Source organism: Carcharhinus amblyrhynchos, chromosome 17 (genome assembly GCF_965287045.1).
Source record: "Carcharhinus amblyrhynchos chromosome 17, sCarAmb.v2.hapA, whole genome shotgun sequence".
NCBI classification, from domain to species: Eukaryota; Metazoa; Chordata; class Chondrichthyes; order Carcharhiniformes; family Carcharhinidae; genus Carcharhinus; species Carcharhinus amblyrhynchos.
Window position 1 is genome coordinate 16182750 of NC_137340.1, and position 24233 is coordinate 16206982.

General features: G+C 43.0%; 1 protein-coding gene and 1 pseudogene across 1 annotated transcript in view; one reads left to right on the forward strand and one right to left on the reverse strand.

Moving 5' to 3' along the window:
- Positions 1-24233, forward strand: part of LOC145354358 (myoferlin-like) — a 228648-nt gene that overhangs the window by 89019 nt on the left and 115396 nt on the right. The window contains exons 24-34 of the mRNA XM_080205557.1: positions 3207-3362; positions 5088-5219; positions 10489-10652; positions 12878-12992; positions 14133-14235; positions 15634-15776; positions 16309-16479; positions 16755-16842; positions 18178-18255; positions 23639-23820; positions 23929-24087. Coding sequence (XP_080061683.1) covers positions 3207-3362; positions 5088-5219; positions 10489-10652; positions 12878-12992; positions 14133-14235; positions 15634-15776; positions 16309-16479; positions 16755-16842; positions 18178-18255; positions 23639-23820; positions 23929-24087 — 1491 coding nt within the window. The remainder of the gene's footprint in view (positions 1-3206; positions 3363-5087; positions 5220-10488; positions 10653-12877; positions 12993-14132; positions 14236-15633; positions 15777-16308; positions 16480-16754; positions 16843-18177; positions 18256-23638; positions 23821-23928; positions 24088-24233) is intronic.
- LOC145354357 (putative ATP-dependent RNA helicase DDX41 pseudogene) lies at positions 24-2293 on the reverse strand (annotated as a pseudogene).

Here is a 24233-nt window from a genome sequence, read left to right on the forward strand (position 1 = left end):
TCTGCTCCCTCCAAGAGACCGCACGATTTTTTTTCCGAAATAATAGACTTTATTTTTAACAAATACGGTTACATTCTTGGTCAGTTGAGTGTCTCACATAGAAGATCACAAAACCAAGAACATCCATCAAGTTAGAGGATTATGAAAGGATGTATCCCATTTACTGAAGTCCATTGTTAAGGTGCAGGTTGACCAAAGCCATTCATCAGAGTCTTAACATCCAAAGAAGGCAGCAAGCTGTTCAACAAATTGACATGTTCTGCAACAACAAAATGTTGCCTTTAAAATCGCAGGTAACTGCTTTCCACTGGCCAAGAAAACATGAACATTGGGAAATGTGTGGAGCTGATCACAGAATCACACACCTGCTTTTTCTCTCTCTCTGTGCCACATAGATTTGTTCCCAGAGCTGCTGGTTGCACTGGAGATGTATCAGGTTAGAAGTCCATTGAGCTGTGAGCCAGATAGTCCTTGCGCCCAATGTTGCTGACCTGCTTCGTCTGCATGGCCTCCAGTTTCGGACAGTCTGTGATACGATGGCCCAAACCACCACAAAAGGTGCAGCCTCTTTCACCTCCAATATCTAGCATAGTCTCATCTCCTGTCTGAAGGACCTGTAGAACAGGTGGGACTTTCTGCTTAGCTTCCAGTAACAGAGCCTTCAGATCCATCAACACCGATTCATCACAAGCTTTGTTGATGAATGTTGTGGCTATCCCTGTTTTCCCTGATCGACCAGTACGTCCAATTCTGTGAACGTAATTCTCAATCTCCTCAGGCATATCATAGTTAATAACATGCTGAATATTTGGGAAGTCCAAGCCTTTTGACGCTACATCAGTTGCCACAAGTACATCTTTGTTTCCCTCTCGGAAAGCCTCAATGGCTTTGGTCCGTTCTTCCTGGTCTTTCCCACCATGTATGGCAACAGCCTCCACACCCTTCAAGAGCAGGTATTCATGGATGGCATCCACATCAGCTTTCTTCTCTGCAAATATTAACACCGGAGGTGGAGTCTTCTGCAGACATTCCAGCAAATAAACCATCTTAGCTTCTTCCTTCACGTATTCCACCTCCTGGATCACATCTAAGCTGGCAGCTCCTGCCCGGCCCACATTGATGGTGATGGGCTTCACGAGGGCACTCTTGGCAAAGTTCTGAATCTTTTTTGGCATGGTGGCACTGAAAAGCAGAGTTTGACGTTGGCCCTTAAAATAGGAGAAGATGGTGCGAATATCCTCCTCAAAACCCATGTCAATCATCCTGTCTGCTTCATCCAATGCCAGATACCGACAGATGTCCAAACCAACCATCTTTTTCTGCAGAAGATCCATCAAACGACCAGGAGTGGCGACCATCATGTGCACACCTCGTTTGACAACCTCCATTTGCTCCTTGATGGACATGCCACCAATGCAGAGTGCACAGCGAAGCTGGGGAAAGCCATCCTCTTCTAGCAGCCGGCAATAATAATCAATAATCCCATGGGTCTGCCTTGCTAATTCTCTAGATGGGCAGATGATGAGGCCATAGGGACCTTCTCTTTTAGAAAATGGGAGCCTTTTCTCCTGCTCCTGACAGAACATGATCATTGGCAAAGTGAATACCAATGTCTTGCCAGAGCCAGTGAATGCAATCCCGATCATATCCCTGCCGGCCAAAACGGTTGGAATTCCCTGGATCTGAATGGGTGTTGGATGCAATATCCCCTTCTTCTTCAAGCCTTTCAAAATGGCTGCTGGAAACTTCATTTCCTTGAAATGTTTTACAGGACATGGCAAACCCTCTCCCTCCACGAGAATGTGGTATTTCTTCCGCACACGCTCATTGCGAGCTTCAGGCATGTTGCGTATATATCGGGGTGGGTGCCAACTGGTTTTGATTGGGTCATCATAGGTTATGCCCTTTGCCATCTCCTTCACAGACATTAGAGCTCTGCCTTCAGCAACACTTTCCAAAATCTTCTCCTCTTCTTTCAGACGTTTCTCTTTAGCAGATTCTTTACGCGCTTCTGCCTTCTCCTTCAGCTGCTGGTGTTGGTCTAGCAGGCTGATATTGGACCGTGGCCCAAGTGGGCCATCTCCATCATCCTCTCTGAGGTCAATGTCACTGTCTTGATCATCTTCCAAGGCGACTTTCCTGCGTATCCGCACCAGCTTCTCCATCAGCTGTTGCTTCCTCTGCTTAACAGGAACATATGGAATGTATTCCTCCTCTTCTTCCTCCTCATCATCATCTGAGTGTGTACGCTTCGCAGTCCCGCTCTCCCTCTCTCCGCTCTGAGGCTCCATTATTGTCGGCCACAGTACTTCCGGTCCATCCGCCTGTCTGCTCCGGGCGGCAGCGCTTCCGGCCCGTCCGTCTGCCTAGTCCGGGCGCCCTTTCCAGTTCGGTGGGACGATAATCCCACTCAGGCCCTATCCCTGTAACTCCATGCATTCGCCCTGCTAGTCACCTAACACAAGGGGGCAGTTTAGCATGGCCAATCAACCTAACTTGCACATTTTCTTTGGACTGTGGGAGGAAACCCACACAGACATGGAGAGAATGTGCAAAACCCATACAGTCACCCAAGGCTGGAGTTGAATCTTGGTCCCTGGTGCTGAGAGGCAACAGTGCAAACTACTGTGTCATTATGTTGCCCCTATGTCTAGCATCCATATCATCGAATCCCTGCCGTGCAGAAGAAGATCATTCTGCCCAATGAGCTTGCGCCAAGAACAATCCCACCCAGACCCTATTCCCGTAACCTCGTGCATTTACCCTGACACTAGGGGGCAATTTACCATGGCCAATCAACCTAACCCGCACATCATTGGACTAGGAGGAAACTGGAGCTCCTGGAGGAAACATGCAGACTTTGCACAGACAGTGATCCAAGCCAGGAATCGAACCTGGGCCTCTGGTCCTGAGAGGCAGCAGTGCTATCCACTGCATCACCGTGCAGTCTTTGACTTGGCTGGTTGTGTCCTCCCCTTAATACACGTAACTCTGGACAATAGTAGAGCCTCTAATCACACTCCCAACTGACAACAGCATGGGCTGGGCTTTGAATTTGGCCCTTTGATCAGCATCTATGAAGTATGTTTGTCTTGTAATGTCAGCAGGGAATGCCTGAACTTCCTGACTTATAATCAGAATACATGTGGTTCAGTTAGTGGGAAAGAACCTGTTAGAATGGTAAAACTTTGTTATTGTGCACACAGCCACAGAATAGCATGCCTGATGTGATCATCTGGATGATTTGTGATGAGAAACGAGTTGCATACGCACGACTCCCAGCTCATGAAGTGCTGTACTCCACTACCAGTGAAGAAGCCTGCGGAATGTACTGTGGAAAGACACGAACCATATTTTTGAAGGTAAAGTTGAGTATGTGGTATTAATGAGAGCTCATACTCTTAAAAATGGTTTTTGATTTGGGTTCTTTGTTTTGCGAAGCCTTTTACAAATCGTCACACTGGGTTGTGTATATTCCTGTTGTTTTTTATACATATTGTAATAATAGACACACAACATTCTCCTTGTGTTGTGGAGAAGCCCGCATTGGACTGCGGTAGGGATGGTAGGAAGTCTCTCAACACCAGGTTAAAATCCAATCGGGTTTATTTGGTAGCACAAGCTTTTGGAGCGCTGCTCCATCAGGTGAGGCATATGTGACACGTGATCTTGCTCACCTGATGAAGGAGCAGTGCTCTGACAATTCATGCTACCATTTGTGTTGGATTTTAACCTGGTGTTAAGACGACTTATGTCCTTGCCTTGTGTTAGTGCCTGGGTTAATGTTTTATTTGCTGTCTGACCCTGTTCCTCTTGTATCCTTTACTGTACATATGTTGAACCTCCACAGCTGTATTTGAACTTTGGTAGCTGCTGCTAGTTAATTTGGCTTTAAGAAATGAATTCAAATTACTTGTGTTAGCAACCACATCAGTTTCAACAGTTGGATACTGAAGTAACACATTGTATCTGTTTCTGTTGTGATACAAAATGATTCTGAAGAAAATTGTCAGAAGCCAAATGTCTTGGTTATTTACCATTTTGAGTGATTGACCTATTATAAGCAACATGATAGCACAGTGGTTAGCACCGTTGCTTTGCAGCTCCAGGGACCTGGGTTCAACTCCTGGCTTGGGTCACTGTCTGTGTGGAGTTTGCACATTCTCCTTGGTTTTTGTATGGGTTTCCTCCAGGTGCTCCAGTTTTCATCCACAGTCCAAAGACGTGCAGGTTAGGTTGATTGGCCATGATTAAGAAATTGCCTCTTGGAGTTCTGAGATGTGTGGATTAGAGGGATGAGCAGGTAAATATATATGGGGGTAGAGCCTGGATGGGATTGTGATTGATGCAGAAACAATGGGCCAAATGGCCTCTTTTTGCACGGTGTAGGGCTTATGATATTAAAAGCAACATCATTTTTGGGCTATTGAGGTCAAAATAGTCCAACAGCATTTGTGTAGGTCTTTCCAAATTATACTCCCCTTGCAGTTTTCCACTTGGAGACTGGATTGGAATTCCTGTGAAGTTCTCTTGCTTCCTTGTCCTGATTTGTTTTTACTTCAATTATTTACGCTCTTTTTCCAGAGTTTCCACCAATCTCCTGCTAAAATTCTCTTTTGGAAATTGGGAAAACTTGATGGAAAATCCGGATGAGTGATTTAATGCTGGGTCCAGTTCCATTCCACAGATGTCTGACAGTCTCTGAACCAAGTGACTGCTTTAAATAAGGAATGTCTGCAGGTTACCTGACAGTGGGGGACATTGATGTTGAGCAACTGGATTGACCTGGTGGCAATGTGTAGAAAACGTCCCAGTGAAAGTCACTGAATGAATCCTGTTAGCAGAAACACTGTCCATTTTACGTTTCTTTCTAGTTCCCTATCTTTCCTCACCCCTTGCCCAAGTTAAGGGATTCTATCTGCAAATTTCAAACCTGATTGGTGTAGGTTGTGGCTGTCTTGGCTACTGAGGAATTTTGAAGATCGTTATGGTTGATTGGCAATGTGAGATGTTGGTGATTCAGAATGTGTGAGGTTTCACTGGGAACATTCAGACAGTCTAAATCTCCCTTCCATTCATTCTTCCAGTATGTGGGAGGTGCGAACAAAAATTCCAAGATTCCGATTCAGTTACGTGTCCGCTTTTGGCTTGGCCTTTCTGCTGTGGAGAGCAAATTCAACAGTTTTTCAGAAGGAACCTTCAGTGTATTTTCTGAATTGGTAAGCAAATGTTTGTAATTTTTAGTGAGTCAACACTGATACAGAGACTGGATACTGTTTATGCAAAGTCTTGTTTATGTAAATCTTGTCTCAACTGTACATATGTGGCATGTGACTTTGCTTATTATTGGGTAAGATTCCAGAACTTCACATGCAAGGTGACGAAGTTTTCTGCCTCAATTAGGGAGGAGGTAGCATAGTGATGTTGTCACTGGACTAGTAATCTAGAGACCTGGGATGACATTCTGGCAATCATCCCATCACAGCACATGGTAAAACTTGGAATAAAAAATTTGGAATGATGACCATGGTACCATTGTTATAACAAAAGACCCATCTGCTTCACTAATGTCCTCTTTGGGAAAGAAAATTGTCATCCTTATCTGGTCTGGCCTGTGTACCCCGATCCACCTTACTAACTGCATAATCTAAAAGTGCACTCAGATCCATCAAAACAGGATTTCCCTTTGGAAAACAACAGTACAATTAGAACAAAGTCATCATGGTTTTACCGAAGTGCAATGCTCAGACTCCTTAATAAATTTCACCATTGTCAGAACGGTTGAAGATGGGCTAACTGGCTTGTAGCTCATTGTTTTCTCTCCCTCTTTTTGAAAGATATATTTGCCAACTTCTGATTCAATGGGTCTGTTCCTGAATCTAACAAGTTTTAGAAAATCATTGCCACAACCATTATCTCCACAGCTATCTCTGAACCTGGAGTGTAGGCTATCAGGTCCTGGATGTTTGACACATTTTGATCCTCCTGCATTTGTCCAATATGTTATCTGATTTTTTTTTAATTATTTGAAGTCCTATGTTACTGTTTGTTTCTGGTATCAAATTCTTATCTGCTACTGTGAAAACAGACACACAATACTTGTTCAATGTCTCTGCCAACTCGTCATTTGCCATCATTTCTCCTGTCTCCGCTTCTAAGGAACCAATGTTACTTTTGCCTTTTTTCTTTTTATATAGTTACAGCTATTACAATCTTACATTACTGTTTAGTTGACTCTTGTTTATGCACTTCCCCACCCACTTTTTTAAAATCAACTTTCTATAGCTCTGTGGTTTCTAAATCACTCCTGATCTTCAGACTTGCTACTGTTTTTGGCAACATTTATAAATCCCCTTTTTTTTAATCTAAATGATCCTCGTCTTCCTGGGTGAGTAATGGATGGATCTTCCTTTTGCTGAGTTTTGGTTTGTAATGGAATGTGCTTTTGAACATTTTGAATCATTCCTTGAAGTGTTTCGCACTGTTTTTTTTATCTCCTTTAGTTTTTAAAATCTATTTTATTCAGTTAATCTGAACCAACACTCCCCCTCAGTTAATCTTCTTCATCCAATTCTTGTTCTGCCCCAGGGCCCCACCTCCCACACCCCAAGGATCCCAATTCAGTTGTTCTCACTCTCTGCTGCCCCCCTGCTCCCCCCCCCCCCCCCCCCCCCCCAAAAAAAACCCTGCTTCTGGCTTTGCCAGTACTAAGCTCCCACCCAGTATGTCAATATGGCGACATCAAATGGCAGAAGTTGATCAGTGCAAGTCATTCTGTGACTTCAACTGGTAGCTGTAGTGACTGATGTCTACCACTTGATGGAGCCTGGGTCAATCAATGTAAAAGCAGTAAAAAGTCTGACCACACCAGGTTTAAGTCCAACCGATTTATTTGATAGTAAACTCAAGCTTTTGAGCTTTCCCTCCATCAGGTGAATGGAGAGTTCTTAAACAACGGCGTAACATTAGCCGTTTTCCAATCTTCCGGCACTTCCCCTGAGTCCCGCGACGTCTGGAAAATAACCACCAAGGCATCCACTATCACCTCCGCCATTTCTTTCAGAACCCTCGGATGCATTCCATCCGGTCCTGGGGACTTGTCCACAATCAGCCCCTCCAGTCTGTCGAGCACCACCTCTCTAGTAACAGTAATGTCATTAAGACCCTCCAGTCCTACCACCTTTCCATCGTTAACACCCGGCAAATTATTCACGTCCTCCTCCGTGAAGACAAACAAAAAAGTTGTTCAATACCTTAGCCATATCCCCATCCCCTACCACTAGGTCCCCTTTCTCATCCTCTAAAGGACCAACATTCACCCTAGCCAGCCTCTTCCTTTTTATATATTTATAAAAACTGTTGCTATCCTTTTTTATATTAAGCGCAAGCCCAGCTTCATAGTTTCTCCTACCCTCCAATGGCTTATCCCTTATTCTTGGGTGGTAACCCCTGGTTCTAAACTTCCTAACATGTGGGAACATTTCTTCATTAGTCTGTCTAATCCCATCAGGAATTTGAGAGATCCTCTTTTTTTCTTGTTTTTAATTCCAGTGAGTACAAGCTCAGTCAAACCAGTCTTTCCTCTTGTATCAATCCTGCCATTCCAGGAATCAGTCTGGTGAACTTTTGTTAGACTCCCTGAATAGCAAGAATGTTTTCTCAGATGAAGAGACCAAAACTGCACACGCCACTCAAGGTGTGGCCTCATCTGCAGCAAGACATCCCTCCTACTATACTCAAATCCCCTTCCTATGAAGGCCAGCATGCTGTTAACTTTCCTTGCCTCCTGCTGTACCTGCATGCCAACCTTCAGCGACTGTTCCACCATGACACCCAGGTTGTATTGTACTTCCCCTTTTCCTAAACTGCACCATTCAGAGAATTGTCCTTCCTGTTTTTTGCCATCAGTGGATAGCCCCTCATTTATCCACGTGATATTGTATTTGCCCACTCAGCCAGCTTGCCCAAGTCACCCTTCAGCCTCTTAACATCCTCCTCACAGCACACACTGCCACCCAGCTTAATGTCATCTGCAAATTTGGAGGTATTGCATTCAATTCCTTTGTCCAAATCATTAATGTATATTGTTAATAGTTGGGGTCCCAGCATTGAGCCCTGCAGTATCCCAGTAGTCATCACCTGCCACTCTGGAAAGGACCTGTTTATTCCCCACTCTACTTCCTAACTGCTAACCAATCCTCCTAATAACACACTACCCCAAATACCTTTAATTTTGTTCACTAATCTCCTCTTGGGACCTTGTCAAAAGCTTTTAAAGTCCAGATACACAACGTTGGTTCACCATTATCCACTATACTGGTCGCATTCTCAAAATATTGCTTAAGATTTGTCGAGCATGATTTCTCTTTAGTGAATCCGTGCTGACTTGGATTGATCCTGTCACCGTTTTTTCATGTCAGTATTCTGCAGGGACCGTTCTCTCTCCGGGACGTGCCAGTCCACTCCTCCATCCCAACCAAAAACCTCACCCCTGTCCATGGCATCTTCCCATGCAATTGTAGAAGGTGCCCCTTTACCACTTCCCCTCTCGCTCCCCAAACACCCCTTTCAGTTGGAGCAGTGCTTCACATGCACTTCCTTCGGTCTGGTCTATTGCATTTGCTGCTCCCAATGCAGTCCACCCTACATCAGAGAGACCACCTTGCTGAACACCTTCAGTCAATCTGCATGCAGGACCCAGTCCTTCCTGTCGCTTGTCACTACAGTACACCACCCTGCTCTCCTGTCCACACATCTGCCCTTGGCCTTTTGTAATATGAGTGAACCACAACATAAACTGGAGGAACGTACCTCATCTTCCGAATGGGCATTTTACAGCCTTCTGGACTGAACATTTGAGTTCAACAACTTCAGAGCATCAACTCTCTCTCCCCCCCCTTCACCCCACTTCCATTTATTTTAGTTCATTTGTGTTTCTTTCATTCATTTTTTTTTTAAATCATCCTTCTTTCTCTCCTCCATTTTTCCACCGCCATTCTTGCCACCCCTGCTTCCAGGTTTGGGGTGACCATGTCACATTGCTCAGGCAGTCTGTATCTCTATTCTGTAATTAACACATTCTGATTGCTTAATGGATACTTTTTAGCACCTTCTGTATCCTCATTTACCCTATGTTTCCCAACATTTCCCCCACCTTCCCCTTTAGTATAAATCTCTGCTGTTTCTCTTTACTCTTAGCTCTGGCGAGGAGTCATCTAAACTCAAAACATTGGCTCGATTCTCTCCCCAAGATGCTGCCAGACCTATCAATCTTCCAGCATCTTTTTTCTGCTTCAGTTTCCAGCAACCTCCAGTATTTTGCTTTAATTGTCATTTTCAGTGAGACCAGGGGATGCAGAAATTGTGTTTAACGTGGGCAGCACAGTGGTTAGCATCACTGCATGGGTTTCATACAATCCCTATAGTGCAGAAAGAGGCCATTCAGCCCACCGTGCCTGCACCAACAAGAATCCTATCCCCATAACCCAATGTATTCACTCTGCAAATCCCCCTGACACTAAGGAGCAATTTAGCATGGCCAATCCACCTAACATGCACACCTTTGGACTGCAGGAGAAAACCAAAGCAGAAGCAGGCCATTCAGCCCATCAAGCCTGTACTGACTGGGAAACCCATGCAGATACTGGGAGAATGGTCACTGGAGTTTGCACAGAGGCTGAAATTGAACCTGGGTCCCTGGCGCTGAGAGGCAGCAGCACTAATCACTGCCACCATACCACCCACAGACGCTCCAGTTGTCTTCCAGTCTGATGGTTAGATGCATTGGTCATGCTAAATTCTCCCTCAGTGTACCTGAGTAGAGGCTGGAGTGTGGCGACTAGGGGATTTTCACAAAAACTTCATTGCAGTGTTAATGTAAGCCTACATGTGACACAAACAAACATTAAACTTAACAATGGCATCTCGGCCATTTGGCTAAGATGCAAATAAGATCAAGCCCTGGAGGAGGAGCTACACCTACTCCAGTCAGCTTGGATCATGTAGATCAAGCCCAAGACAAGAGGTGAGAGCCCTGTCTTGTCAGCTTGGATCGGGAATGTCCCAACTTGTTGGGACTCTGAATTGGGTTTAATTTGACTTGATTGGATTGGAATAAACTTTTAAAAAAAAAAACAATGGTACTTGTGCTGCTTTTAAATGAGGTGCCCTGTTGTCTGAAGCCTGGAACAGCCAGCTCAACATAATTTTTTAGCTTGGTCAGAAACCACATTCTATTGGCTGTGTACCAGGCCAAATGGGCATTTCAAATTATTTGATGCATTTTATTTAAGTTTTGTGCTTAACCAGACACTGTGCTGTTCTATTTTCAAAATGGCCTGTGCAACTTTTCTCCCAGTCAAGGGCTAATTACCCTCCTCACAATCCACTATATTTAAATTTATATTTGGGGGGATAATTATCTCCAAATGAAGCATTTAATCATGTCTCATCTGCTTTACCTGCCTGTTAATTTATCTTTTTATGCAGTATGAAAACCAAGCTCAGTTGCTGGGCAAATGGGGCACGAGTGGACTTGTGGGTCGCCACAAGTTTTCTGATGTAACGGGGAAAATCAAGCTGAAGAAGGAAAGCTTCATGCCCCCACGAGGCTGGGAGTGGGAAGGCGACTGGTTCGTCGATCCCGAGAAAGGGTCTGAAGCGTTTTTATCCAAATACTTATTGCCTTCAATAACTTCCTCGCTTCGCGTGTGGGTCTAAACTGGGGGGAAAAAAAACTTGCTGAGCAGAAACTGTTGAGATTTATTTTCTTGTGCATCATCAGCCAGTTATGTACTCTGATATTTGCTCTGCTTAATCTTCCACTAAATCCTCTTTCTTCTTCCCCCCCCCCCCCCCCACCCCACCCCCTCCAACATGAACAAAAGCAGGTTGTTTGTTAAATCTCCCCCCCCCAAAGTTTGGCCAAGTACTCATCACCTGGTTTATGGGACATTTTCTCTTGTTGCTGCACTACCTCTTCTGGCCAGAAGGAGGCATCTGCTGACCATCTTTTAATCCTCTATTTTTACTGTGAGCAATAACACTTGCGGGGATAAATTGTAACTTGAAACCATTCTGTCCATGCCAGCTCAGTGTCGGCTGGTGGCAGCAAAACCCCACTAGATACTGTGCAATAACAGCTTTGGTGTTTGTGATTCAGCTTGGCGTTAATCTCTCAAATACAAGTTTTTATCAGATTTTTTTTAACAGCATGCAAGGTGGCCATTCAGCCCACTGTCTGCACTGGGTCTCCAAATAGGCAATTCACTTGGTGTCATTCTTCCACCTTCTCCACGATAACACTATACCAAGATGAATTGATGGAGAAATGCATAGGGAGATAATAGCAGCTGACTTGATGATGATAGTTGGAGAGAAAGATAGAATCCTACAGTGCAGAATGAGATCTTTCAGCCCATTTGAGCCTGTACCGACCACAATCCCATGTGGTCCCGAGTCCCATTACCCCATGCATTTACCCTACTTAGTCCCCCCTGACATTAGGCAGCAATTTAGTGTGGCCAATCCATCTAACCTGCACATCATTGGACTGTGGGAGGAAACCGGAGCACCCAGAAGAAACCCATGCAAACAGGAGAATGTGCAAACTCCACACAGACAGTGACCCAAGCCAGGAATCAAACCCTGGTCCCTGGCGCTGAGGCATAGCAGTGCTAACCACTGTGGCGCCAAGATTCTGAGGAGGCTTTTTGAGGAAGTGAGTTTGGAAGTCCCTTAAAACCTTTTTAAGCTGTTCGCAACCAGGCTGAGATGGGAGGCAGTTCTGTGATTGAACAATGGGGAGAGCAGACAAACAGAATGCTGGAGGAAGTTGGTAAGATTTGTAAAATGAAGGTTTTGTATTCAGTGGATTATGGTGAGGAATGGGCTGATTGGAATTAGTGCTGGACAGAATATGCGTGGCTTTAATGTTAAGAATTAGATTTGGCATCCTTCTCATTTAATGTTGATGCAGAAGAATTTAAGAAGTCTTGTGCTGATTTTGAAATAAACTTTTCAATATTTAAAAGTACCTCTGCACTGTTTGACCATTCCTGATTAAAACCAAACGCAATGATCCTGGCCATCTGTCTTTATCAAAATTGGAGTGAATTTATCCCTGTGTAGATTGAAAATGGAAAGTTTCAACTCCAAATGGATTGTACAAACAGCAGGTCGAATAATGTACCGAGATTGCTGCTTTGAAAAGCCTGACTGGGTTTTGAATAGATTTTGTTGGACTCACTTCTCCAGCTCTGAAGAGCTGTGGAAAATTCCAACCTGAGCTAGCCAGAGGCTGACTGTCCAACTTTGAGTGGAAATTTCAGGCCTCTTTCTCCAATTTCTAATTCATTTGCCCTGTGAATTCTTTGCACTTGCTGAACTTGTGCAGAACTGAATTGACTTTGTTGAAATTTGAAACATTTTAACTTGGGCAAGATCCAGTTTCTTTTAAACTGGCCAGAATTCTCAAATTTTATGCACCATGCTATCACTGCCAGGGAGAATGGAGAATTTGGCGTCTGCCAAATTTCTGTTCACTGGTGTGACTGGAGAATCCTGGCTGTGGGTGGAGAATCCAGCCTGTATCTTTTGGAACTTAGAACTCTAGCAAATTCAGAACCTCTGTCCAGCACTAGTCCTTGACTAATCAAACCTTTCCCAACTTTCCTTGGTCTGACTGGACTGTCCTCCGAGAGGAATGATACCAATTTTACCCCATTGGGTCAGTGCATACTTTTACTTCAGTTATGGACTGGGTGTGGTGGGCCAGCCCATTAAACTAACTGAAGCAGAGAGTTGAGGTGAGAGGTATGGTGTACGTTCTGTGTATAATATGAAATGTAACTTGGCCCATTTTTATTTCTGTTCAAAGCTTGCTAACAGAAGCTGATGCTGGTCACACTGAGTTTATCGATGAGGTTTATGAAAATAACACTCGCTACCCAGGGGCTGAATGGAAAGTGGCACAAGAACCCTACACTGATCTGGTGCGTATCTGTAATATTTGCCATGTCAGCATTGTTACTGTGCAGTCTTGTGTGGAACTGATGGTACGATTTGAGGGAAAGCCATCAATCAGGAGTGTGATTTTTGAGTTGTTTCTCGGTGATGGTGTGGTCTCCATCTATTGCTATATACGTGGGAAAGCCAAATTTCCAAGGTGTCTCAGATTTGTATTTATATGGCACCTTCCACGATGACCAGACTTCTCATGGCACTTGACTACCGATGAAGTACTTTTTGAAGTGTAGCCACTATTGTAACAAAAGAAACACAGTAGTTAATGTGCACTCTGCAAGCTCCCACACAGCTACATATAGAAACCCATCCTATTCATGTAATCATTTAAATGCTGCTATTGTACCTCCCTCCCCACCACCACTCCAGGCAAGGCATTCCAGATGTTCATCACCCTTTGTTTTTTAAAAAAAAGCTTGCCTCGCACATCTCCCCTAAATCTTTCCTCGCGCACCTTAAATCTATATCCCCTAGTATTTGAATTTTCTACCTGGGAATAAGCATCTGATTATCCACTCTTCTTAATCTTTTAAACCTCTAATCAAGCCTCCTCTCAACCTCTATATAGTTCAGTGAGAACAGACTATATATGTGTAGTTTAATAATTTGGCCCCTTGAGTTCTCTGCTTTTTCAGTCAAATGTAGCTATCGCACTCGGTTTTTAGCAGACTATGAATATACCTACACACTTGATATTTACAAAGGACTGCACCAATCTTGGGTGTTACTGACTGAGAAGCAATGTTTATGCTAACAATACAAATGCTAGAATAGATGTATCATGGAACACTTTTTTTATTCATTCAAAATATTTTCACAGTATACAAATGACACACCTGGTGACTTTTATTCTCACTGCTTTCTGTAGTTTGGTCACTTGTAAACTGAAATTTAATACCAAGTTAACAAGCATTGGGTATGTTACTCTGATACAATTCCTGCAGTCCAGGCTGTGCTCTCATTTGGTTTGCTTACCTCCAAGACCTTTTTAGACCGTAAACCTGAAGTACATTTTTGTGGCTGTAGGGTTTGTGACAATGCAGCTTAAAGTTTCTCAGCCTCGTATGTCAACAATTCCCTAAAGTTTGCTTTTATTTTCCCTGTCGCAGAACGGTGAAAAGAGTTCCTCAAAAGAGGAGATTGAGTGTCCACCTGGCTGGAATTGGCTGGACGTGTGGGAATACGATGTCAATCGCGCAGTGGATGAGCAAGGTGATTTTAGACAGCGATCTGCATGTTGGAAGAAATTTTGCCCAGTATATGGGGAATTGATTTACTGTTCCAGGCTGGATTTTTTTAAATGAATCTCAAGAATTCCAATTAACTTGCAATGAAAGCTTTAAAATCCCACTGTCGCCCTGCTTATATAGTGACGAGTTCTTTCTAAGATGCATTATTGAATTGGGACTTGGGGGTACAAGATTCACAATTTAGAAATTTACAGATTGCCTGAAAGTGCAGTAAACGTTGAGGCAGATGACAATAGATTTCAGGAGGACTTGAGCTGGGGAAGGGAATAGGTCGACACAACACATACAATTCAACGTAAGGAAAATGAGGAAATGTGATGTATTTGTTGTTTTCGTTGTGTACTTCATATATCTGTTATCTCAAAGCAATGTGGAGATGATACTCACTCACTCCAAATCTATAACTGGTTTATTTAGTGTTTTGAAATATCCTTATTGCTACCTGTATCAATCAGACCATTGAACACAGTACAGGTATTGGTAGGAAGAATAGAGGCAATATAGGCCAAACATGATCATATTAAGGCCAGTGCAAGAAGGGAGAGACATGGTGGGACAATGAATAAAGCACTTGGGATGCTAGGCTTTCTAACTGGGGAGGCATAAACTACAAAAATTAAGAATGTATGAAACAGTTTGGACCCTGTTCAGATATTATCCAGACTTCAGGAAGGATGTGAATGTTCTGAAGGGTACAGAAGAGATTTACTGGATTGAGGGATTGATCAAAATGAATGGTGGAGCAGGCTTAAAGGGCGAAATGGTCTACTTCTATTTTCTAGTTTCTGTCCCACATTAAAACTCTCTGGCTGCAGTAAAACTGGCCAGTTTGCAGTGGTGGAGGGAGGGTCATTCAGTTTACACATGAGTAGCTACCAGTGTTGGCATGGCACCAAGCAAACCTGATCTTCTGCTGGAGCTTGTACAGAGCCCCACTCAACTTCGTCTTATTTTTAAGGTACAATTTAACAAGCTATTACTGATCATTCTTATTACCAAAAAACATGGAATTAAAAATAAAAAAAAAAGTTGTGCTCTCCAAGTTGGGTGACAGTAATTGCAGGATATGTCCCGGTCTGTAAAGCAGTGGCAAGGTTTTATTGCTTGGGCTGTATTTAATAATTAGGTTCAAATCTAGTTTGCTCGACTTGCCTGAAAAAAGTGAGATACACCACCAAGGGAGAGATGCCTTCATCCTGTCTGTTCTTAAAACCCTGCCATACATGTAAGGCAGAACTCTGCTTTCGAAAGTGTGCGTGACTTGCAGCTGTTTTGAGGGATTACTGGTGACTTTTTGTTTTGGGAAAAAAAAATCTTGTCTGTTTTTCCATCCTGTTTCTGCCCCCTCTTTACCCTGCAGGCTGGGAGTACGGAATAACAATACCCCCAGACGACTGGCCCAAATCCTGGATCTCAACGGAGAAAATGTATCACACCCATCGGCGCAGGCGCTGGGTGCGACGCCGCAAGAAGGACAACATGCAAAGTGCACCGTCACAAAAGGTGTGTCCTGGTGGCCTTTAAAAGTTGCACACCACCTTTTTAGTGTGCTGTCATTATTTTGGGGTTGATCTTGAATTGTTGAAATGATCCGTGGTAGCATTTCTCCATTTCTATTGTGTGATTTATAGTGGAATGATTTTTCTCTTGTGAAGCTATATTTATGAAGCTAAATTACTAAATATGTTTGTTACACACAAATAAAAAGTTTATTCAATGCATGTTAATTTAAGCAATTAAAATGTGAAATAGCAACATTTGATTATAGGTATTGTGGAAATATAGAAACAGAGGAGTAGGCCATTGAGCCTGCTCTGTCCCTCAATACCATCAAGACTGATCAAAAACCCCTGCCTTTTTACACACACTATCTCCGTAACCCTTTACTGTTAATCAGAAATCTGTCAATCTTGACCTTTTTTAAACACGTTCAATGTCTGAACTTCCACAGCGCTCAGTGTGTTGATTGTAAAATCTCCCATTTTGTTACTGGCTTTTTATTTTATTGGCTTTTCTCTTGTTTCCAACTTTTCAGAGCCAGTCATCTCAGGATGTAGAAGGGTGGGAATATGCCTCTCTAATTGGCTGGAACTTTCACATGAAGCAGCGCAAATCAGATACATATCGACGCAGAAGGTGGCGAAGGAAAATGGCGCCGTCTGGACGACTTGGGGCTGCGGCAGTCTTCAAACTGGAAGGTGCTCTGGTGAGTTAACTGCTGTGAAATTCAAGTAATACCTTATCACATAACGTGATTTCTAGGTACATGTTTAATCTCAGTCTGGAAAAGGCTCTTTGGCTCATCAAGTCTATCATGACTCACGAAAAATACCTGAATTCTCACCTTTCATGTTATGTAACAAACATTTCACGTGAGCCTTTTAAATATTCCATTTTGTGTGATGTGGCTACGCAGGGAAGCTATAGAGTGGAAAAGAATAATGAGCTGTGACATCTTCCTTGATCTGTTTTGTTTTAAAGGCTCCAGCTTCCAGTGAGGAGGGTGATAAATCACCGACTGACTCGGTATTTGGAGCAAGTGTCCCTATGATCTCTTGTGTGTTTGACCGTAAGCAAAACCCTACAGTTCTTATTCTGCCATAATGCAATTGACTACCATGTCTTCACCAGTAGTGGTGTGGAGGAACGAAGGCTGGCCTGTCTGAAATTATGCATCAGAATTGATCCGAATACTTTTTCCATCTCTTCCTTTCTCCCCTGAAACCATTGCCCTAAAATCTGCCTCTTACTGTTTATTTCCTCCTTTTAATGATAAAAGTCTATATTTTAGCACTAGGCAATCCACATTTAGTTTTGCTCTTCAATTTATATACATATATTATTAAAGAACAATACAGCTCAGGAACAGACCCTTCAGCCCATCTAGCTGCATTGATTCCTAATCCTTATTTAGACTTGCTACTTATCGACCATATGTCGTTCCTATTCCTGTGTTTGCCTCAAGTTCATGCGTCTATCAAGATATATCTTGAACATTGCTAATGTGCCTGCTTCCACCACCTCCACTGGCAATGTGTTCCAGACACCCACCAACCTCTAGAAAACTTACCCCTGATGTCTTCCCTAAATTTGCCACCTCTTCACCTTAAACCTGTGCTGTCTTGTCGTCTTGAATTCCACCCAGGGTAAAAAGCCTCTATCCACCCTATCGATGTTACTTGTAATTTTGTAGACCTCTTGTGGGTCACCTTTCACCCTCTTTTTTTTTTTCAGTGAAAACAATGAGTTTATCCAACCTCTCATACCTAAAAAGCCTCCAGACCAGGCAACATCCTGGTAAACCGTCTTTGCACCCTCTCCAAAGCATCCATGTCCTTGTGGTAGTGTGGTGACTAAGGTCCTGGCACTGATCCCAGTGGAAGACCACAAGTTATTGATCTTTGTTCTGAGAAATATCCTCCCACCACTCTTGTCTTCTTTGACTAATGGGTGGGATTTTATGGCTTCGCTTGTTCCAAAACCATAAAATCCTACCTGAGGTCAACAGACCTCCCCATATTCTGTCCCTCTCCTACTCCAATTCCCATGGTGGGTGGATTGGTAACATTTCCAGCCAATGTCTCAGAATTGTAACAGTTACGTATCACAGTCACTTCAGTCGTATTCCAAAACTGTCCAATTGTGCATTTGTAATTATTCAAATAATTCATGTTATAGCAGAGTGAAATTTTGTGCCAGTGTTTTAGTGCTAAAGCAGATGTAACCTGAAACTGGTGTTGGTCTTTATTTATTTGATATTGGAGCAAAAGCAAAATTGAGACATCCCGGGAGAGGACCTTATCTTTGGGTGTCCATTTGGGTCTTGCACCAGATTGACACTTTAGGAATGTAACATTGACTATAATCTGAGCGTCTTTTTAATAACATTGCTATTTTATTCTAGGCCCTTCAATCTATCACCTCCGTTGCTATATTTATCAAGCAAGAGGCGTAGTTGCCATGGACAAAGACAGTTTTTCAGGTACATATTTGACAAATGACATATAACAAAGTCTATTTTAATCTATTATTAGACGCATAGTTAAAGCACTTGGACACGGGTTGAATACAGCCTATGTTTTGTCCTTTTTAGGACAATTTTTAATTGAATCAAACAGCCTTTTCTTTTAAAGGCAGAACATTGGCCATATTCAACCAGTCTACACTTGTAAACTCCAGAACAAAAGGCCTATTGTTGGATGTGATTCCATGATTGGGCAGCACTTACTGAATGATCCCCAAGTGTGTTAATAGTTGTGCTAACGACCGATTTAAGAAAATCACTTGAGCTTGTCAAGTCACCTCATTGACGTACATTCACATGCAGGGACTAGTTCTCTAAAGAAAATGAATTGGGTGCTCACTTCGGCAGCACATATACTAAAATTGGAAAGAAAATGAATTGGTTCAATCCTTGCACCTTGTCTGAATTATGCGGGCGTTTGGGGAGCCAATAGTTTGCCATTGTTTTCTCCATGGTAGTGTCTTGTCCAATCATAGTGGACTTGCCAACCCCCTTTTCTCCTGCAGTGTGAATTGTTTTAATTGTTTGAAATCTGCTATTCTTTGTCCTGATGAATGCAAGATGGAAAGTCATGGCCACAGGTATCCCTTTTCCAGTGATGTTCCAAGCTCTAAAACCAAACAAATTTTTGGATGCTGGTCAATGGCTTCATGAGGTTATAGGGTAAGCCTGGGATTCTCTCAGCTGCCAGGTCTGAAGAGAGGGATGGAGATGACTGATCAGGCCAGTGCCTCTATGATAGCAGCCTGGGATTTCTTGTAACCTGTTGTAGGAGCAGGTCAAGTGTAAGGATGCTAATGAAACAGCAATTGTTGTCATCCTGCCTCAACCGCTTCTCCCAAGCGCAGGGATTCTCAAAGCTAGATACTTGAGTACTTCAACATTGAAACAGGAACACGCATATTTAAAAAAAACACATGGGCTGATCGTGGCTGTAGCATGTAATGTCCTAGTGATGGGGGTTGTGGGGTTTTGCACAGGAAAAAAAAAGACATTGCGTATGTAGATTCAAACTAACACAGCAGGTTTTAAAAGGAGCTGCACTCTGCACTACAAGTACAAAACTGAAAGTAAAACAGCAGCCTGAGCACACGTCCTGATGACCATTCGCAAATCATGTGATTTGCTCTTAAAGAAAACCTGCAACCCTTTGGATTTACAACATAGCATTGAAAACCTCTGCAGCCAGAAGGTTCACGGAATGGACTGCCAAACTAAATTGCCCCTTAGTGTCAGGGAGACCAGCTAGGATTGTGGGAATAGGGCCTGGCTGGGATTGTGGTTGGGGCAGACTTGATGGGCTGGATGACCTGCTTCTGTACTGTAGGGATCCAATGATTTTTAAAAAAATGCCTAAGCAGCGTTTTGGGTATAAAATGGGGAAATGCATAACTATCCTTTGAGCCTTTTGGCTACTTCTCTTCCACAGGCCCTGCTGGTGGTGATGGAGCTTCCGTATACCCAATTCTGCTTCAATTTGAATCAGTCAGCCAGTGTACAGTCCCAGCAAAGAGTTGTGCCATTCAAATAACCTCAAATGGAACAAATTGAGCAGACTTCCCCTTAACTTTCTACAATTCTCTTGAAGACAAAACAATAAGGAACGAGTGTTATTGGGGGCAGCACAGTGGTTGGCACTGCTGCCTCACTACATCAGGGACCCTGATTCGATTCCCAACTTGGGTCATGTTCTGTGCGGAGTCCAGACGTTCTCCTCTTGTCCGCATAGGTGCGGCCAATCGATGTAACGCACGCCTGTGGACTGTGGGAAGAAACTGGAGCAGCCGGAAGAAACCCATGCAGACACAAGGAGAACATAGAGATGTGACCCAAGCCAGATATCAAACCTGGGTCCCTGACACGGTGAGGCAGCAGTGCTAGCCAGTGTGCCACCATGCTGCCCCCAATATTAGAGCAGCATGGTATCAGAGGTTGGCACTACATTAGTGCCAGGGACCCAGGTTCAATTCCAGCCTTGGCTTGCTGTCTGAAGTCTGTTTGTCCTCCCTGTGTCTGTGTGGGTTTCCTCTGGCTGCTCTGGTTTCTTCCTCCAGTACAGATGTGCGGGTTATGTTTATTGGCCATGGCAAATTGTCCCTTTAGTGTCAGGGAGATTGGCAAGGGCAAATATCTGGTGTTGTGGGGATAGGATTATGGTTGGGGCAGACTTGATGGGTTGAATGGCCTCCTATGATTTTTGGTTTTGGTGCATCTGGAGGAAAGTCAGCCCAAAGCATTTGAGTTTTGAAATATGTAAGCTTCTGTGCTGCTGTTGCAATTCGCTGAAGTGTCTCAGTACAGTACAACTGCACATTTCAGTTTCCGCTCTCGGCCTCTGTAGGCAATTGTTTGGCAGTAGTGAGAATTTTTGCGTAGTTTGTTGTATAGGATTACACTCGCATTTCCGATTTTCCAGTCTTTTCTTTCTAAACCCAAAGAGTTTTGGCAGTGAAAGAGTTAAATGCCTTGAACTCTGCAGTCAGTTATGGTAGGCTGACCTGCAGTTGACCCTACAGAATAACTTCTGGAACAGGGCTGAGAGGCTGTACAGGAAATAGTCACGTTCACCAAGTACCTGCTGTTCAGATAAAGGTGATTAAGAGTTGTAGATAATGCCAGAGTCCAGAGATGTCTGCCCTCCAACGAGGGGGAAGCAACCATAAATATCAACAGGTAGAAATTCCAGCCTGGCCTGTTTGCATAAAGTCAGTGTGTTTAGTGAGCTGCAACCCATTGAACACTGCAACAAATTCTTGTAAAGGGTGACAATTTGTTTAGAATGCAAGCTAATGAGGTTTGCTGGACCACAAAGACAAATACTTTCCACTATTTGAAACGATACACAAGTTCAATGTGTCTCAGTAAACTTTGCCAGTATCCCGGCGATCCCAGAGTTTTCTCCTCTTGGTTCCCGGAACCCAGTCTCTTGATTCATGATTTTTGTTGAGATTTTAACTTGGTGAACTTGAATCTAACATTGTATGAAACTCCTTTCGAAGAATTTGACTCTAATTCCCCAGTCTAAACAGTTGTAGTTGTGTGTTTTCACAGTGCTGTTCTCTGTTTGAACCTTTCAGCTGCAGTTCAGTAAAAGAGACACAAGTTCAGCTTCTTCATTTAACTACTTTTGTTTCTTTGATCCAACTCCCCACACAAGTCTCCACCAACACCAGTGCCACTTGTATCCCCTTTTTATATATGTGACTTCTATTGAATAATTGACATCAAATTAGGACTTAATTGGAAGGTCTGTTAACTCATTCCTAACATTCCCTTGCCTGCCTCCTGTTTTATGAAGCTGAAAGCAGCTTCTTGGCAAAAACTGTTTAAGGCAATTGCTTCAGCCCTAATGCTGTATTCCAATAGTTAGAAAAAACCCCAGACCAATGACAATTACATTGGTCACTGCTGGATTTCTGAAGTATTCCTCAACCCATCAAGCAATTTCTTCCTCAACCTTTTTACATATTGCCCTCCTACAAACTTTTTAACTGTCTTCCAGCAAGAGCCCCCTTAGCAAGTATCTGGAGATGAATACTACCCCCTGGAAAGTGCCCTATTTTTATGTTTTGCACCTATCTGCAAAAATATACTGAATTTTGCAGAAGCTGAGTCAACACAAAACTTTGAACCAATAATTTCCCAGTTCTTCAATGGAAGAGTGCTTCTGGCTTCTGAACAGCAAACTAACCTTGCTTGCAGTTCCAGCCCTCAAGTTACCCTTCCAGCCAGTCAGCAACCCAATTTTGGTTTGTGTATTGCTGATGCTAGATTCAATGGAACCCAAATGTATGAATATACCCCAGCTGTAACTCCATGTATTTTGTTAAAGCTGTATTACAAAATTCTTGCATTTTAGAGATGTCTACCTAAAAAAAAAATTATTTCAATAATATGTGCAAATTAGATCTTTAATCACTAAGCTTTTGTACAATGCAGTTTTATCATTTTAAGCCTTGTACAAACATGTCCGTGGGGTGAAATCTAACAACTTAGAACATTTCATGACTTAGAACTAGTATTTGACAGTGTACGGTTGGAAGCCAACAGTTGCCAACTAATGTCATAAACTAGTTTGGGATATTTTTGAGGGAAGGCAGTGTTGAGGAGAAATGTTGTGTAAATAATAAGAATTGCAAATTTTCCACCTCCCATCCTTTCTCTCTGCCCTGTCTAACTTTCTCCTCGCCTGCCCTAAAGGTGTTGATTCTCATACTTGTTGACTGTCTGTCACCAAATGGTCAGCATTTGTGAGCAGCGTCTGACATTTTTTTTGTGTTGGCTGATGACAGAAATAAGAAGCTGTGATAGCACATCCGGCTCCAATCGCCTGTGACTGCTCCCATAGATTGGATATCACCATGGGTGGGAATTCTCTCAGGATTCCAGTCTGCCCTCCAACAAGGGCACCTTTTTTTATTAGTGACCATACAAACCAATTCACAAACACCCTTTTTTGATTTTTCTCCTACATTTATGCTGTGTACCTTCAGTTGTAGGAGTATATAAACCCTCACCTCATGGCACATTATAGATTTTATGCTTGGTGCCTTTTTGAGTTGTCAGCTGTTGGGTTTAGATGTGTTCTGTGTGCTGGTGGGTGGTATCTGGCTGAGGGTGATCGTTCTTTGTGTGAGCTTAATAGCGAATTGCCAGCAGGCCTCTTAGCCGTTGATGTGAGGATGGTATCCCAGCCAAGCATAACCCTATCCTCACTCTCGAGCACTGCACAAAGGGACTTTGTAACACAAGCCACTGGGCAGCAATGAGTCTGGAGAATCCTGTTTCCTGTTGTTTGCCCTTGCTCTGCATTTTCCCTCACCCAGAGCTTAGACCAATTATGCTACATCCACCATCAGCAGCCATCCAATGAGAAAATGCAAAGAAGGAAGGGGATGTGGTATTGTGTAAATAGTCAGTAATAAGCTTAGGATAAAGTCCATTTGTAAATTTAAGGTAGTTTAAATCAAGATTGCTCTTGTTTAGAAATCTCAAACACCTCGATTTGTGTAGCTGTTCATTTTAATTTTGGTATTCTATTACACCTGCATAATTTGCTTTTCAGGCGACAAGATTAAAACTTCAGTTTTTATGTTGGGTTCTCATTGCCTCTTGTCCATTTAGAGAGTGAAGAATCTAGCATTCAGCTTGATAAATAGTGGAGATACCGGCTGTAGTTTTCCAAAGTGTTTAAAAATAACCACCAGCTGCATCTCCCTCCTGTTTTTCAAAGTCCAATCCCATTGTGTGCTGGTCTCTGTCTAATTGGCTTGAATGGTCTTTCTCAGAGTGCCTGGCCCAAATGTTTTCTTTGGTCAAGCATGCGACTTTGTTTTTGCAGATCCGTACGCTCATGTTTCATTTCTTCATCAAAGCAAGACAACTGAAGTTATCAAATCCACTTTGAACCCAACCTGGGACCAGACCCTCATCTTCAATGATATTGATATCTATGGCAGCCCTGAAACCATAACTAAAAACCCACCGAACGTGATCATCGAGATGTTCGACGAAGACCAAGTTGTACGTCTGTCTTTCATTTTTAGTTTGATTATATTGTGTTTCATTTTGCCTGTCAGAGGGAAAGGTATGAGATGTTTGCAAAAGTAACTTGATGTTGGTTCTGCACAGGGAAAAGATGAATTTTTAGGCAGATGTGCCTGTCCTCCAATCGTGAAGCTAAACCCAGAAACGGATTTGACCCCCAAACTCCTCTGGTACCCTGTTATGTCTGGAACAAAGAAAACTGGAGAGCTCCTCGTGGCTGCAGAACTAATATTGAAAGACAAAGTAAATACCTTGAAGTATCTAAACGCTTTCAATACAATAATCAATGACATTATCCCCAGTTCCGATGGCAATGCTTGCACGTGAAGTAGATACACAATGAAGCTTTCTCTTTGCAATTCTAATGCCACAAAGCCAGCATTACTGCT